The sequence below is a fragment of the Ranitomeya imitator genome, chromosome 1 (genome assembly GCF_032444005.1).
Source record: "Ranitomeya imitator isolate aRanImi1 chromosome 1, aRanImi1.pri, whole genome shotgun sequence".
NCBI lineage: Eukaryota > Metazoa > Chordata > Amphibia > Anura > Dendrobatidae > Ranitomeya > Ranitomeya imitator.
This window is the reverse complement of record NC_091282.1, coordinates 952692703-952710679: the sequence shown is the minus strand read 5'-3', so window position 1 is coordinate 952710679 and position 17977 is coordinate 952692703. Positions and strand designations below refer to the sequence as shown.

General features: G+C 44.5%; 1 protein-coding gene across 5 annotated transcripts in view; it reads right to left on the bottom strand.

Annotated features, from left to right (window-relative positions):
- NPNT (nephronectin) overlaps positions 1-17977 on the bottom strand; it is a 110341-nt gene that overhangs the window by 61501 nt on the left and 30863 nt on the right. For 3 of the 5 annotated variants that reach the window (XM_069743713.1, XM_069743711.1, XM_069743714.1), the window contains exon 3: positions 4341-4394. The exons of the other annotated variants lie outside the window; for them this stretch is intronic. In XM_069743713.1, the coding sequence (XP_069599814.1) occupies positions 4341-4394 (54 nt within the window). The remainder of the gene's footprint in view (positions 1-4340; positions 4395-17977) is intronic. 5 annotated transcript variants of the gene reach the window in all.

The window sequence follows — 17977 nt, the reverse complement described above, 5'->3', positions numbered from 1 at the left end:
ATTAGCACTTTTTTATCTGTACAAGTTCCATCACTCATCACGCATTGTGCATGATTGGCCACAATCATGAGTTCTGTGGTCTGCAAAGTCATCTGAGGCCTTCTAGTGGATTTAGGGGAAATGTATATGTTATAATTAACCAATTGGATCTGGATGTTCTCTTTTACACAAGCACAGTATGACTGGACACCAGCCACATGTATGGGAAATTAGCATGGCGAAAAATAAGAACACAATTTGCCAATGACAGTTTTGTTCAATTGATGAAAGCAAGTGCCCAAGTGCCATTACTAATGTGAAGAGAAGCTTGGCAATGAAACTTCTGCAAATTATTGCTATCATCAATATCAGACCAAGAGCTACAAAGGCAACAGGTTTCTGCTAATAACCAAGAAAAATTATCTTTCACAATTGGTGCAGAATCCAACCAGAGGAGCAGCACTTTTAGACCTAATACTATCTAATAGACCTGACAGAATAACAAATCTGCAGGTGGTTGGGCATTTAGGAAATAGCGACCACAATATTGTGCAGTTTCACCTGTCTTTCACTAGGGGGACTTGTCAGGGAGTCACAAAAACATTGAACTTTAGGAAGGCAAAGTTTGAACAGCTTAGAGATGCCCTTAATCTGGTAGACTGGGACAATATCCTAAGAAATGAGAATACAGATAATAAATGGGAAATGTTTAAGAACATCCTAAATAGGCAGTGTAAGCGGTTTATACCTTGTGGGAATAAAAGGACTAGAAATAGGAAAAACCCAATGTGGCTAAACAAAGAAGTAAGACAGGCAATTAACAGTAAAAAGAAAGCATTTGCACTACTAAAGCAGGATGGCACCATTGAAGCTCTAAAAAACTATGGGGAGAAAAATACTTTATCTAAAAAACTAATTAAAGCTGCCAAAAAGGAAACAGAGAAGCACATTGCTAAGGAGAGTAAAACTAATCCCAAACTGTTCTTCAACTATATCAATAGTAAAAGAATAAAAACTGAAAATAGTGAGGAAAGAATGGTTGTAGATGACGAGGAAAAAGCTAACATATTAAACACCTTCTTCTCCACGGTATTCACGGTGGAAAATGAAATGCTAGGTGAAATCCCAAGAAACAATGAAAACCCTATATTAAGGGCCACCAATCTAACCCAAGAAGAGGTGCGAAACCGGCTAAATAAGATTAAAATAGATAAATCTCCGGGTCCGGATGGCATACACCCACGAGTACTAAGAGAACTAAGTAATGTAATAGATAAACAATTATTTCTTATTTTTAGTGACTCTATAGCGACAGGGTCTGTTCCGCAGGACTGGCGCATAGCAAATGTGGTGCCAATATTCAAAAAGGGCTCTAAAAGTGAACCTGGAAATTATAGGCCAGTAAGTCTAACCTCTATTGTTGGTAAAATATTTGAAGGGTTTCTGAGGGATGTTATTCTGGATTATCTCAATGAGAATAACTGTTTAACTCCATATCAGCATGGGTTTATGAGAAATCGCTCCTGTCAAACCAATCTAATCAGTTTTTATGAAGAGGTAAGCTATAGACTGGACCACGGTGAGTCATTGGACGTGGTATATCTCGATTTTTCCAAAGCGTTTGATACCGTGCCGCACAAGAGGTTGGTACACAAAATGAGAATGCTTGGTCTGGGGGAAAATGTGTGTAAATGGGTTAGTAACTGGCTTAGTGATAGAAAGCAGAGGGTGGTTATAAATGGTATAGTCTCTAACTGGGTCGCTGTGACCAGTGGGGTACCGCAGGGGTCAGTATTGGGACCTGTTCTCTTCAACATATTCATTAATGATCTGGTAGAAGGTTTACACAGTAAAATATCGATATTTGCAGATGATACAAAACTATGTAAAGCAGTTAATACAAGAGAAGATAGTATTCTGCTACAGATGGATCTGGATAAGTTTGAAACTTGGGCTGAAAGGTGGCAGATGAGGTTTAACAATGATAAATGTAAGGTTATACACATGGGAAGTGGGAATCAATATCACCATTACACACTGAACGGGAAACCACTGGGTAAATCTGACAGGGAGAAGGACTTGGGGATCCTAGTTAATGATAAACTTACCTGGAGCAGCCAGTGCCAGGCAGCAGCTGCCAAGGCAAACAGGATCATGGGGTGCATTAAAAGAGGTCTGGATACACATGATGAGAGCATTATACTGCCTCTGTACAAATCCCTAGTTAGACCGCACATGGAGTACTGTGTCCAGTTTTGGGCACCGTTGCTCATGAAGGATATAATGGAACTAGAGAGAGTACAAAGGAGGGCAACAAAATTAATAAAGGGGATGGGAGAACTACAATACCCAGATAGATTAGCGAAATTAGGATTATTTAGTCTAGAAAAAAGACGACTGAGGGGCGATCTAATAACCATGTATAAGTATATAAGGGGACAATACAAATATCTCGCTGAGGATCTGTTTATACCAAGGAAGGTGACGGGCACAAGGGGGCATTCTTTGCGTCTGGAGGAGAGAAGGTTTTTCCACCAACATAGAAGAGGATTCTTTACTGTTAGGGCAGTGAGAATCTGGAATTGCTTGCCTGAGGAGGTGGTGATGGCGAACTCAGTCGAGGGGTTCAGGAGAGGCCTGGATGTCTTCCTGGAGCAGAACAATATTGTATCATACAATTATTAGGTTCTGTAGAAGGACGTAGATCTGGGTATTTATTATGATGGAATATAGGCTGAACTGGATGGACAAATGTCTTTTTTCGGCCTTACTAACTATGTTACTATGTTACTATGTTACTATCCATAGATTCTAGTGTCTGATTGCATAGCCTGAAGGCCTTTATGTCTATAGGCCACTTCAAAATGAATCAAGGCTGCCTACCAATGGCTTATTATCAGTGTAGCAATCAGGGACCTGTTCTCAATACCAATTTGTCAATGAGTTGCCGCTACTAAATCAATATATCACCACACATTTGCAGAATGCTGAGAGCCACACTGATATCAGACCTCAGAGTCGAGTTATTCTTGTGCACAAATAGGAGTCCAATGGACAAGTAGCTAAGCCGTAATACAACACACATCCAAAAGGGTGAATGCCCCAGACACAGTAGATAGCTGTCAGCTGTACGATTGCTTGCCTGCAGCTATCATCACTGACTCCCCCATATACATGAATGCTTGGCTCAGCTTCCTGTGTTCTCTAAGAAAGCCCCTGCCACACTCTTCTGGCAGCAGCTTATCGCCCAGAGAACCAAAGGATCGGCCGTTAAAATTCAGCAGGCCGATTGCTTCTCTTCCCTGTTATAATCTATCATGGTAGAGTTAAGGTGCCCACATAAACAAAAGACTGTCGGACGATCTTGACTATATGGGCAGGTACAGATGCCCTCAGTCTAATGTGTACGGGCGCCTTAAGAGTTGTGCAATTTCAGAAATCACCCACAAATATGGTATTCTAACTTCAGACAGTCTCTATAAGACTAACCAGTGCTCTATGCCTTGACATTGGACCAACATTCTTCCACATTATAACAAATGCCAATAAAACGATGGCAGTAATAATCTTTAATAATAATCTTTATTTTTATATAGCGCTAACATATTCCATAGCGCTTTACAGTTTGTACACATTATCATCGCTGTCCACGATGGGGCTCACAATCTAAATTCCCTATCGGTATGTCTTTGGAATGTGGGAGGAAACTGGAGAACCCAGAGGAAACCCACGCAAACACGGGGACAACATACAAACTCCTTGCAGATGTTGTCCAGGGTGGGATTAGAACCAGGACCCCAGCGCTGCTATCCACTGCGCCACCGTGCTGCCCACTCAGTATGCCCTGAGAGTTATCATCTGGTTACTGATAACAGTGCAGCAGAGGAGACCATTACTCTCACTCCAGCCCACTGTGTGACGTGAGAACACAGTTGACGCGTGACACACTGGAATTCCAGCTATTTTGGGTGATCGATATATTATACAGTGTCCTTAGGGCACAATAAAACACAGTGTACTTGCTCCGAGAGACAGGAAATATTATCAGACACCTGCATGCACATATCAAATAATACATGCCAAATTCACAAAATAATAAAGGACAAGACGATGCAAGGTGATACAAACCACGCAACATGCAGTGACCCATTCTCAGCCACATTTTAGGACTAATCTCCTGTGTATCTGGTGACATATGTGCGTGTGAAGAAAACATGTCGGTGATATTCACAACTTAGTCATTATACTGATCAGTGAGAAGCATTGGAAATGAGTATATTTAGTATTAATCTAGAGTCTGTCCTCCCCAGACACACATTGTATTCTGCCAAAATGATTGGTAAGAAATATGTTTAGCTAACCTTGTGTACGGCACCTTACGCTGGCTATTCTCTGCCTTAAGACGTAGTAGAAAGCTGCAAAACAAATGTCCAAAAAAGGAATTGTAGATCTTTATTTTTAGTTTTTTTTGTTCCTTTTGGGTAGGATGGACTTGGGTCCTAATCAACATGCTACATTCCGGCAGCCTTATACACATTCAACTTTCACAGAAAGTCTGCAAGAAGAAAAAAAATCTGGGACAGGTTTAAAATTAAAGTAATAGCACAAAACAAGATGGTTATTGTAATGCACAATGCATGCTGAAAGGTAAAACCGGTTAGTAGCATGGTACCATACATGGCATAGCACTGCTGTCATAAGAAAAGAGCCGGAATGGCAGAGGACCGCTGGAGAGTCTCAAGGCATCAAAGAACATGCGCTTTATTCCACTCCATATATATGTATATGTAGAAATATATACCGTACCCTTTATTAGTATATTTTTATATACTCAAATATTTATATATATATATATATGTGCGCGTACACTCCAAGAGCAACTTTCAGAGACAAGGACATCTATAAAAATTACCTATCCACATGTTGGCTGGTGTAAATACCCCGGGAATGTTATATTCTAGACTTAAAAAGAAGTAAAAAAAAAAAAAAAAATGTGATAAAAAGGTGGATTAACTCCACGCTGCTTGAAAGATAGAAGTCCAAATGGATATTCACATGAAAAAGTGGCTTTATTCAACGCGTTTCGGAGTACTAAGACTCCTTCATCAGGAAATATACTTTTATGAAGGAGTCATAGTACTCTGAAACGCGTTGAATAAAGCCACTTTTTCATCTGAATATCCATTTGGAATTCTATCTTTCAAGCAGCGCAGAGTTAATCCACCTTTTTATCCCTTTTTTTTTACTCTGGCTGGTCACAAGGAGACCAGTGGATCTGCAGCATCTAATATTTCTATGAGCCTGTGTTTGGGCTCTATCTGGTGAGTAAAATCTGATTAGAGGTATCTATTAATACCCAGATAAGACCCTATTGCGCTTTTACTTTCCTTCCAGCTTTTTATTGTTATTCTAGACTTGAGCAGAAAGACTTGCAGGTACTTGTTCTAGTAGCCACATCAGTAGGCCGTGGCCGCTGGACCACAGCCCTGCGAAGCTTGTCCTACCAGTCAGCATCCCTGGCGTCTTTTCTGATTAGTAGGTTTGGTGCAACATTAACATTATGGAGTGACGCACCCGTGATGTCGTGCCAGTTCTTCTAATCAGTAGCTGCACCGCAGGTAGGAGAGGGCTCACAGGACTGTGAGGAAGGTTCATGGGGGAATGCCGCCTCTTTCGATGGAGCTGCTTAGCTCAGTGATTTGCTGCAGTGTTGATGTGAGCCATCAACGTGACCTCACTGCTACCACCAAAATGGAGAGATCAGGGCAACGGCAAATGGCCGGTGCTGGAGCGAGGGAGGGTGAGTATTATCTGGCTTTGTCATTTGACATTATGGGAATAAATTGGAGTCCACTTTTATAAAGGTAGAAAACTCTGTCCATCCTTTACAAAAAAAGAAACCATGATTTGTGTGACAGTGTTTTTATTAGTGATGAAGTATACCACCAGGCACGATGACATTGACCCTGCTATGTATCATTAGCGTTGTGTTTTATCACTGCCCTGTTCAATGCCAGACGGTTAACACTAAAACATGCAGTTACATAATTCATAAAAGCCATTAAAGACAATTGACGCTTTTCAAGTCTCTCGAAGAGAAGTATGCATCAGGGTTAGTATCGCCATGACCCGTCTTCATGTCTTCAATAGTGAAGAAGCATGGTTTAGTAATATGCTAATCACACTGTAAATCTTGGTTACTTCATACAAAGAGTTAGCTCGGTGGCTCTGCTGGAGCAGACTGTATAAGCCACTCAGAGCCACTGATTGGCTGCAGCGTTGCAATAACAGCAGATAATAACAGACACCAGAGCAGTAGGGAGACTCTTAAAACAAACTGTGCCTTGTGACCGTTGAATGTTTGCAAACTACCATATATATTGTTTGCAAACATTCAATCACGTGCCCACTAGTTGCGAATGGCCTCGCTTGATGCCGGACACAGTCCAATCGGAATTTGGCTGGAAGTATGCCAATCGCATAGTAATATGACCTCCACTCCTGGAACCATAGAATCCTCACAGCGAACAGTGCGCGTGATGTGAGGATTCACAAGTCTGCAGTCACAGAGTAACTGCAGACTTGTAGCCTATCCCTTTAAGATTTGTGCAGCAGGCCCATTATTTTAATTTTTATTCCAAAACCTTTTCAGAACCCATAAATGCTGTCACTAGTGCAATTTTTTAGATGAAATTCAGAGTAGCACAATTCTAGTGAATGGACCCCCACCGATCCACAAGATATCACCAAAAATATTTGTATGCATATTTTTCAAAGTGGCAATTCTGGATTGTACAAACTCTCTCCCTGGAGAACAAGTGAGCACCTTCATCCATTTCATAGAGTCCACGTTGCAGGATGAAATGCTGACTGCATGCCTTATACTGACCTGGAGATGTACTGTATACCTCATGATCCTTCCGTCCCTCTGATATATAAATCTATAAATCCTGGAGTAGTGCGCAGGACATCCTAACACCAGCCATTGTCCTTTCCCCTTTGGTTACATCTTCCCAGTAGACAGTCATTGATAACACAGGAGCAGCAAATACAAGTACAGCGCTTACGGATTCCAATGCGTTGGTAGAACTTATTGCAAGCAGTGCTATGCCATTGGGTTTAGTATAGTACCAAAGATAGTGAAAGCATGAAAGTGCCTGTGAAAGAAAAGGTGCATGGCATGTATAATGCATTTCAAAGCAGCAGCACAAGCATTTTACTAATATTTCATGGAGAAGCAGTTGTCAGCAGCGACATGCAGCGATCGAGGCCCCGGTAACTGGGCCCACACACTTCTGTGCCTTTGGGGCACTGTGATGTACTGGCCTATACTGTGTGATATGTGACTGTGCTTTCGGCAGGCTTACACAAGCGGTGCTCTTGAATCACACATAGCTTGATTTAGTCATCATGCTCATGCCAACAAATTGTTGCACATTGTTCTTTGCATACACTTGTATCTAAACGGGATCCAACACTAGGAGCTTTCAACATAGTCCTGAACATAAAGCATAGCACTCATAGGTTATTAGGGTTCGTAAATGACAAATAAACAATATGAGGATATAACATAAGCCTAGTAGGAGTTAAGACACAACCAATCTAATTGATATTGCTTCCGCCTCCGGTATCGCTTACAGCATATTTTGATGCAACTAACATAGCTTTGTCATCAATTGTGTCCTGCTCTGGCATAAAACCACCGGTTAGACACTGACATATGGAAACCCAACTAGAGAAGGTGGCTGCATACACTAGTCCTAGAACGAAGAACCATCACCATTTCTAGGAATTACCTCACTAGCCATGAAAATGTGCAGGCAATTCTGGACAGGCATAAATGCAAGAATATTGAGACCAAATTCAGACATCCATGTAACATGGTCCAAATACAGACCGTGATGGACTGGACCTCGGCTGGCTGTTGGTCTCATGAACCAAGTATGTCTATGAGGCTGTTGAGAGCAGGCAATGAGACCTGTAACTGGTCTGTACGTCATTGTCTGTTCTATGGCTGTGTTTCAAGGATGTCTAAATTTGGCTTAATACAGTGGTATGTAAAAGTTTGGACACCCCTGGTCAAAATTTCTGTTATTTTAAACAGCCAAGCAAGCTGAAGACAAAATGATCTGTAAAAAGCATAAAGTTAAAGATTACACATGTCCTTTGTATTTGAGGCAAAAAAAAATAAAAAAAAAATATATATATATATATATATTATAATTTTTTTTTTCATGTTTTACGTTTTAAAAATTACAAAAAAGGAAAATGGGCAATGCAAAAGTTTGGATACCCTGCATGGTTAGTACCTAGAGGAACTCCCTTTTGAAATTATCACAAACGCTTTTTGTAGCCAGCCAACAGTCTTCTTAATTCTTGCTTGCGGAATCATCCATTCCTCCTTGGAAAAGGTTTCCAATTCTATGAGATTCCTGGGTAATCATTCATGCACTGCTATGTTGAGAACTAATCACAGATTTTCAGCTATGCTCAAATCAGGGGACTGTAAGAGCCATTGTACAACCTTCAGCTCCTCCACAATTTTTATTTTCAGAATGCAAGGCAGCTGCTCAGAAGAACCCATGACTGCTGTTTTTTGTCACAAGGTTAGAGGAGGCTGGGTTTTTATAAATCCAGGAAATTTGCATCACCTGGCCTTCCTAACGATGATAGTGAACAAACCATAACCCTAACAGACTAATTAAGGTCTGAACCCTTGGTCAAAGTTATCTGAGCACAACCCTCCAAGGTTGCTCAAACTTTTGCATCGGCCCATTTTCCTTTTTGTAATTTTTAAAATGTAAAAAAAGACAATTTTTTTTTTTGCCTAAAATACAAAGGAAAGGTGTCATATTTAACCTTGGGCCTTTTAGATATCATTTCACCTTCAACTTACAAGAACAGTAATTTTGACCAGGGGTTGCGCAAACTTTTGCATGCCACTGTATCTAAAATACAAAGTATAATCACTTTAAATTATACATTTTGGGGCCATTTCATCAATACTAACATTTTGTACACCAGTTTTGATGTAGAATCCGCTGGCTAAGAAGCGCTAAACTGATTAAGGCCGGTTTCACACGTTAGTGGCTCCGGTATGTGAGGTGACAGTTTCCTCACGTACTGGAGACACTGACACACGTAGACACATTAAAATCAATGCATCTTTTCAGATGTCATTGATTTTTTGCAGACCGTGTCTCCGTGTGCCAAACACGGAGACATGTCAGTGTTCGTGGGAGCGCACGGATTACACGGACCCATTAAAGTCAATGGGTCCGTATAAAACACGTACCGCACACGGACGTTGTACACCATTCATAATGAGGGGTGTGCAGCAATAAGATCCACTGAATTCATAACGAGACGCATGCCACTTAATGAATTTGGCATGTCTTCTCAGTAATGTGTGCTTCCATGTGCCTTACCAGAAATGTTATGCCAGTCAGTCGTTTACCTGTGGGAGTGTAGCGGAGTTGAAGATGGGACAGGCTGCTATGTACCATATGTGCAGTGTGTGTGTTTATATACATGTGTACATATGTGCAGTGTGCTTGTATATACAACCCCTGGCAAAAATTATGGAATCACCGGCCTTGGAGGATGTTCATTCAGTTGTTTAATTTTGTAGAAAAAAAGCAGATGTCAGACATGGCACAAAACTAAAGTCATTTCAAATGGCTGTCAATACATCTATATATATAATTGTCTAAGGGGTACTTCCGTCTGTCTGTCTGTAAAGGAAATCCCGCGTCGCAATCAGTGACGGGTACAGTCCAGCCGAGAATTAGTCCCTCCCTACTTCCGTCCAGTCAGTGCCCGGCGCCCGCTCCATACTCCCCTCCAGTGAGTGCTGACACAGGGTTAATGGCAGCGTTAACGGACCGCGTTATGCCACGGGTAACACACTTCGTTAACGCTGCTATTAACCCTGTGTGACCAACTTTTGACTATTGATGCTGCCTATGCAGCATCAATAGTAAAAAGATCTAATGTTAAAAATAATTAAAAAGCCAAAAACCTACTATTCTCACCTTCAGTCGTCCGCCGATGCGCGTGCGGCTGCAGCCAGCTTCCGTTCCCAGAGATGCACTGCGAAATTACCCAAAAGACTTAGTGGTCTCGTGAGACCACTAAGTCATCTGGGTAATTTTGCAATGCATCGCTGGGAACGGAAGCTGGCGGCAGCAGCATGCGCATCGGGACAGCTTCGCTGCATGTCGGACGGTGAGTTTATAACTATTTTTTCTTTTAATTATTTTTTTTAACAGGGATATGATGCCCACACTGCTATATACTACATGGCCTGTGTTATATACTGAGTGGCCTATATTATATACTGCGTGGCCACTGTTATATACTGCGTGGCCTGTATTATATACTGTGTGGCCTGTGTTATATACTGCATGGGCTGTATTATATACTGCGTGGGCTGTGTTGTATACTGCGTGGGCTGTGCTATATATTACGTGGGCTGTGTAATATACTGCGTGGCTGTGTTATATACTGCGTGGCTGCTATATACTACATGGGCAGTGTAACATACTACGTGGGCAGTGTTATATACTGCGTGGGCTGTGTTATATACTGTGTTGGCTGTGCTATATATTACGTGGGCTGTTTTATATACTGCGTGGCCACTGTTATATACTGCATGGCCTGTATTATATACTGCGTGGGCTGTGCTATATATTATGTGGGCTGTGTTATATACTATGTGGCTGTGATATATACTGCATGTCTGCTATATACTACATGGCTCCTATATACTACGTGGCCTGTGCTATATACTATGTGGTGCTATATACAAACATACGTATTCTAGAATACCCGATGCGTTAGAATCGGGCCACCATCTAGTCTTCAATAAATGCACAAGTTTATGTTGATATTTTGGACACTTTTCTTATTCCGTCAATTGAAAGTATGTTTGGGGATGATGAAATCATTTTTCAAGATGATAATGCATCCTGCCATAGAGCAAAAATTGTGAAAGCATTCCTTGAAAAAAGACACATAAGGTCAATGTCATGGCCTGCAAATAGTCCGGATCTCAGTTCTATTGAAAATCTTTGGTGAAAGTTGGTCCATGACAAGGCTCCAACCTGCAAAGCTGATCTGGCAACAGCAATCAGAGAAAGTTGGAGCCAGATTGATGAAGAGTCCTGTTTGACACTCATTAAGTCCATGCCTCAGAGACTGCAAGCTGTTATAAAAGCCAGAGGTGGTGCAACAAAATACTAGTGATGTGTTGGAGTGTTTTTTGTTTGTTTGTTTTTCATGATTCCATAATTTTTTCCCTCATAATTGAGTGACTCCATAATTTTTCCCCTATGCTTGGTTAAAAAAGTAACCATTACTGACTACCACATTTTTTTGTTCTTGATTTCTTTTAGTGTTTCTTAAAGCCAGAAAATTGGCATTTGAAATGACTTTAGTTTTGTGCCATGTCTGTGATCTGCTTTTTTATACAAAATTAAACAACTGAATGAACATCCTCCAAGGCCGGTGATTACATAATTTTTGCCAGGGGTTGTACATGTGTGCGTGCAGTGAGTGCGTGTGTATATACCGTACACATGTGCAGTGTGTTTGTAGATCCATGTGTGTGTGCAGTGTGTGTATATACATTTGTATGTGCATTGTGAGTGCATGATGACAGGATTAAATTTGAATAAATGATGATTTTTTTTTATCAAGAATAAGTGTGGATTGCTTGTTCAAAAAAAAAAAAAGCCCTGAAAATAAGCGCTAACCCATCTTTCGGAAAAAAATAATATAAGACCCTATCTTATTTTTGAGAAAATATCTATTCTATCGATATCTATCCATCTACAGTATCTATGATATACACATATTAGGTTGAATTGTTCCTTCTTTCTGTTGGGCTATATTCACAGTGCATTAATGCACTATTCTGGGAGTTACGCCTGAGTCCCTGAAAAATGTGATTTTGATGGATCCCTTGATGGGGTCATGTGATACGAAAGAAGTTCAAACAATCAGATTTTTTTCTGGAAGTGTCTATCTTTTCAGATGGGCAACAAAAGTAGTTGACTATGGACACTTACAGAAAAAAGCAGAAGCTGAGTTCATTTGAACTCCTCTTCTGTTATATAGTCTACTAGCTATTGAACCCGTTCTACGCCGGGTGGCGGGCATTTATATTGGTATATTGTCTCCATCATGGTATGTGCTGCTCCATCCTGCGTCCCCATCCTGTCATGCGCTGCTCCATCCTGCGTCCCCATCCTGTCATGTGCTGCTCCATCCTGCGTCCCCATCCTGTCATGCGCTGCTCCATCCTGCGTCCCCATCCTGTCATGCGCTGCTCCATCCTGCGTCCCCATCCTGTCATGCGCTGCTCCATCCTGCGTCCCCATCCTGTCATGTGCTGCTCCATCCTGCGTTCCCTTTCCTGTCATGCGCTGCTCCCATCCTGCGTCCCCATCCTGTCATGCGCTGCTCCCATCCTGCGTCCCCATCCTGTGATGCGCTGCTCCCATCCTGTGATGCGCTGCTCCCATCCTGCGTCCCCATCCTGTCATGCGCTGCTCCATCCTGCGTCCCCATCCTGTCATGCGCTGCTCCATCATGCGTCCCCATCCTGTCATGCGCTGCTCCATCCTGCGTCCCCATCCTTATGTGCTGCTGCATCCTGCGTCCCCATCCTTATGTGCTGCTGCATCCTGCGTCCCCATCCTTATGTGCTGCTGCATCCTGCGTCCCCATCCTTATGTGCTGCTCCATCCTGCGTCCCCATCCTTATGTGCTGCTCCCATCCTGCGTCCCCATCCTTATGTGCTGCTCCATCCTGCGTCCCCATCCTTATGTGCTGCTGCATCCTGCGTCCCCATCCTTATGTGCTGCTGCATCCTGCGTCCCCATCCTTATGTGCTGCTCCCATCCTGCGTCCCCATCCTTATGTGCTGCTCCATCCTGCGTCCCCATCCTTATGTGCTGCTGCATCCTGCGTCCCCATCCTTATGTGCTGCTGCATCCTGCGTCCCCATCCTTATGTGCTGCTGCATCCTGCGTCCCCATCCTTATGTGCTGCTGCATCCTGCGTCCCCATCCTTATGTGCTGCTCCATCCTGCGTCCCCATCCTTATGTACTGCTGCATCCTGCGTCCCCATCCTTATGTGCTGCTGCATCCTGCGTCCCCATCCTTATGTTCATGCTGCATCCTGCGTCCCCATCCTTATGTGCTGCTGCATCCTGCGTCCCCATACTTATGTGCTGCTCCCATCCTGCGTCCCCATCCTTATGTTCATGCTGCATCCTGCGTCCCCATCCTGTTATGTGCTGCTCCATCCTGCGTCCCCATCCTTATGTGCTGCTCCCATCCTGCGTCCCCATCCTTATGTTCATGCTGCATCCTGCGTCCCCATCCTTATGTGCTGCTGCATCCTGCGTCCCCATCCTTATGTTCATGCTGCATCCTGCGTCCCCATCCTTATGTTCATGCTGCATCCTGCGTCCCCATCCTTATGTGCTGCTCCATCCTGCGTCCCCATCCTTATGTGCTGCTCCATCCTGCGTCCCCATCCTTATGTGCTGCTCCCATCCTGCGTCCCCATCCTTATGTGCTGCTCCATCCTGCGTCCCCATCCTGTTATGTGCTGCTCCATCCTGCGTCCCCATCCTTATGTGCTGCTCCCATCCTGCGTCCCCATCCTTATGTGCTGCTCCATCCTGCGTCCCCATCCTGTTATGTGCTGCTCCATCCTGCGTCCCCATCCTTATGTGCTGCTCCATCCTGCGTCCCCATCCTTATGTTCATGCTGCATCCTGCGTCCCCATCCTTATGTTCATGCTGCATCCTGCGTCCCCATCCTTATGTGCTGCTCCATCCTGCGTCCCCATCCTTATGTGCTGCTCCATCCTGCGTCCCCATCCTTATGTGCTGCTCCCATCCTGCGTCCCCATCCTTATGTGCTGCTCCATCCTGCGTCCCCATCCTGTTATGTGCTGCTCCATCCTGCGTCCCCATCCTTATGTGCTGCTCCCATCCTGCGTCCCCATCCTTATGTGCTGCTCCATCCTGCGTCCCCATCCTGTTATGTGCTGCTCCATCCTGCGTCCCCATCCTTATGTGCTGCTCCATCCTGCGTCCCCATCCTTATGTGCTGCTCCATCCTGCGTCCCCATCCTTATGTGCTGCTCCCATCCTGCGTCCCCATCCTTATGTGCTGCTCCATCCTGCGTCCCCATCCTGTTATGTGCTGCTCCATCCTGCGTCCCCATCCTTATGTGCTGCTCCCATCCTGCGTCCCCATCCTTATGTTCATGCTGCATCCTGCGTCCCCATTCTGTTATGTGCTGCTCCATCCTGCGTCCCCATCCTTATGTGCTGCTCCATCCTGCGTCCCCATCCAAATGTGCTGCTCCATCCTGCGTCCCCATCCTTATGTGCTGCTCCATCCTGCGTCCCCATCCTTATGTGCTGCTGCATCCTGCGTCCCCATCCTTATGTGCTGCTGAATCCTGCGTCCCCATCCTTATGTGCTGCTCCCATCCTGCGTCCCCATCCTTATGTTCATGCTGCATCCTGCGTCCCCATCCTTATGTGCTGCTGCATCCTGCGTCCCCATCCTTATGTGCTGCTCCCATCCTGCGTCCCCATCCTTATGTTCATGCTGCATCCTGCGTCCCCATCCTTATGTGCTGCTGCATCCTGCGTCCCCATCCTTATGTTCATGCTGCATCCTGCGTCCCTATCCTTATGTTCATGCTGCATCCTGCGTCCCCATCCTTATGTGCTGCTCCATCCTGCGTCCCCATCCTTATGTGCTGCTCCATCCTGCGTCCCCATCCTTATGTGCTGCTCCCATCCTGCATCCCCATTCTTATGTGCTGCTCCATCCTGCGTCCCCATCCTGTTATGTGCTGCTCCATCCTGCGTCCCCATCCTTATGTGCTGCTCCCATCCTGCGTCCCCATCCTTATGTGCTGCTCCATCCTGCGTCCCCATCCTGTTATGTGCTGATCCTTCCTGCGTCCCCATCCTTATGTGCTGCTCCATCCTGCGTCCCCATCCTTATGTTCATGCTGCATCCTGCGTCCCCATCCTTATGTTCATGCTGCATCCTGCGTCCCCATCCTTATGTGCTGCTCCATCCTGCGTCCCCATCCTTATGTGCTGCTCCATCCTGCGTCCCCATCCTTATGTGCTGCTCCCATCCTGCGTCCCCATCCTTATGTGCTGCTCCATCCTGCGTCCCCATCCTGTTATGTGCTGCTCCATCCTGCGTCCCCATCCTTATGTGCTGCTGCATCCTGCGTCCCCATCCTTATGTTCATGCTGCATCCTGCGTCCCCATCCTGTTATGTGCTGCTCCCATCCTGCGTCCCCATCCTTATGTGCTGCTCCATCCTGCGTCCCCATCCTTATGTGCTGCTCCATCCTGCGTCCCCATCCTTATGTGCTGCTCCATCCTGCGTCCCCATACTGCCTCTGACCCGCTCGGCGCCGAGTGCTGGGGGGCCTGAGCAGGCGGGGACACCGGCATGCTGTGGGGGTCAGGTGCCGGTATCGCCGCCAGCTCAGGCCCCCCCAGCACTTACTATACTCACCTGTCTGTCCCCGTTCCATCGCTGAGCGCCGCCATCTTCCCGGTCTCCTGGCCGTGACTGTTCAGTCAGAGGGCGGCGCCGGCGCGCATTAAGCGCGTCATCGCGCCCTCTGAATTGAAGGCCACAGATCGAAGACCGGGAAGATGGCGCCGCTCAGCGATGGAACGGGGACAGGTGAATATAGGCCGATACTCACCCTCCTGGCGGTCCCTGCTTCTGCGGTGGAGATCGCGGTGTGTGTTCAGTGTGAACGCACACCGCGATCTCCTGGGAGCGTCGCTCTGTGAGGCCCAGACTGCGCCGGCGCTTGCGCTTGCGCAGTCTATAGAGGCTTCGGACAGAGTGACGCTCCCAGCGTTATATTATAGATGCCTCTGTCGGGGGTTTCGTCTGAATCAAATTTCACAGGGACTGAGACGTAAGCCCTGGATGCAGTGCAGAAAAACATTGAGAACAGAACCCGACAGAGGTCCAAATCCTCTGCTTTCCTTTATACAGCCATAGATTTAAATAATAAAATTTAGGCTGCTTTCAGGTGACACCAGGAGGTACAAGATGCTGAAGAATGTGACCATTCCATTGGGAAAAAAATCCTTAGTTTTTGTTTCTACCCATCAGTTTAATTGGCAACAAGTGGAAATTCCTTCTCGATTTTAATACTTAAGTCATAAGACAGACTGGTTGCTAGGGACATGCATCATGATAAAGACACCAAAAATATTGTCTACGTGAGGCAGTGTTTTCCAGCAGAAAAATGAAAATATTTTGATCAAGAACCCCTTGACTTAGGTATCAGGACACTCTAAGCTACTAGTTTGCACAGTGTCACTCTGTATAGCATAAAGCTGACTGAATACCAGAATCACAATATTTATTGGGGTCACAAAACTTTCCATTAAACGTACATGGACTATGTCAGCCCCACCGAGAGGTGTGAATGCACAAGCTGATACTGTGATTTTGTTTAATCTTTTGCCATTGCTCAACATTGAAGAGCTTTCATTGCGAGTGCTATGTGAAATATAATGTGTGCTGTACTGTATACGGTGATGGAGCAGAGCGCCGGCATTTCTCCTTTGAAAACGTCAAACTGAAAGGTAAATTGTGAAACTGCATTTGGCAAAGTTGTATCTGCAGAGTTCGGTTTCCATTCATCATTTCTCCATGGTTAGTAAAGAGTCCAGACAGGTGCCTGCGTACATCGCCAGGATGGGGAAGTATGACAGCCCTCCTCCTCCTCCATTGTAAGCTTGCTATGTCATGTATCGTGTCAGCTGGATTCCTGATCTCCGAGATACTTTTTACTCAAGAATGTCTCAGTTTATGTTTTTAGATCTTGAACTGAGCAGGTTTAGATAAATCTTTGATTGCCCAATGCTGATGCTTGAAGCACTACCCTATACTTACATACATTTACTATAAATGAATACTAAAGCTTCTTTTAGATGCCCCTTTAAAAGATGTTTTTAGTTCTCTGAAATATTCCAATACAATGTTAAGTATGGACTAATATTTGGTCAAACATATCCTAGACATTTATGGGCCTGTCGTAGAGAGAGCAGTAACTGAAAGCATACACTTCATTAAAAGATCCTATGATGAAAACTACGGTGGTCACATAACATGTCCCCTGCTGGGCAGAATTTCATACCATCAATTAAAACTGCGCTGATCTCATCCTGAAATGAACTGGGCAAAAATAGGTCACCATATTGTCATCATGGCTTTTTAGTGGAGGAAGAGTCCTCGAATGACTGGAGTCAGTAGGTTATATTACACCATGTGTTTTATTAGTGGTGTGTAGGTCAGCACCAGAATGTCATACATTCTCCATTTATTTGGGTCAGGTAATAAAATGCAGTGTCCTTCTGGTTCCCTCAGTACTTTATTTTCTCCTTTTATCACATTATGACTGCAGGTAATGGCTGTCTTCTCTCTGAATGCACGTTTTACAGGGTGAATACCGTACACGTCTCTAATTTTGGCAGACAAAATCCAACAGTCATAGACCATTTTGACAGCTGTTTTATTATTACGTCTAGAACTGGTGGCATGTTGCTACCAGCTATAACAAACACAACCAAAACGGAAACAGTTCAGGAGCAAAGATGCCAACAGCTGCTCTGAGCATAAAATAGACCTCAATGTACTTTTACACAGAAGAAGAGGATGAGAACTAGGCAATGACCCAAACGCAAGAATCACAGGCAGCATGAACCAGACACAAGCTGTGTGATTATATCTTGGTATGCTTTACACTGAAACACTCTACCATTTTAGAGTAAACATAGTTGAAAAGCTGATGGGGGACTAAGTGTCTCTGATGACTAGTCCCATATTGTTCCCAAGCCAGCTTCTCCCCATCCTGCTGTTTGCGCTGATTCATGCTCCTTGTGGTTCAGGCAGAATGAATAACATGAT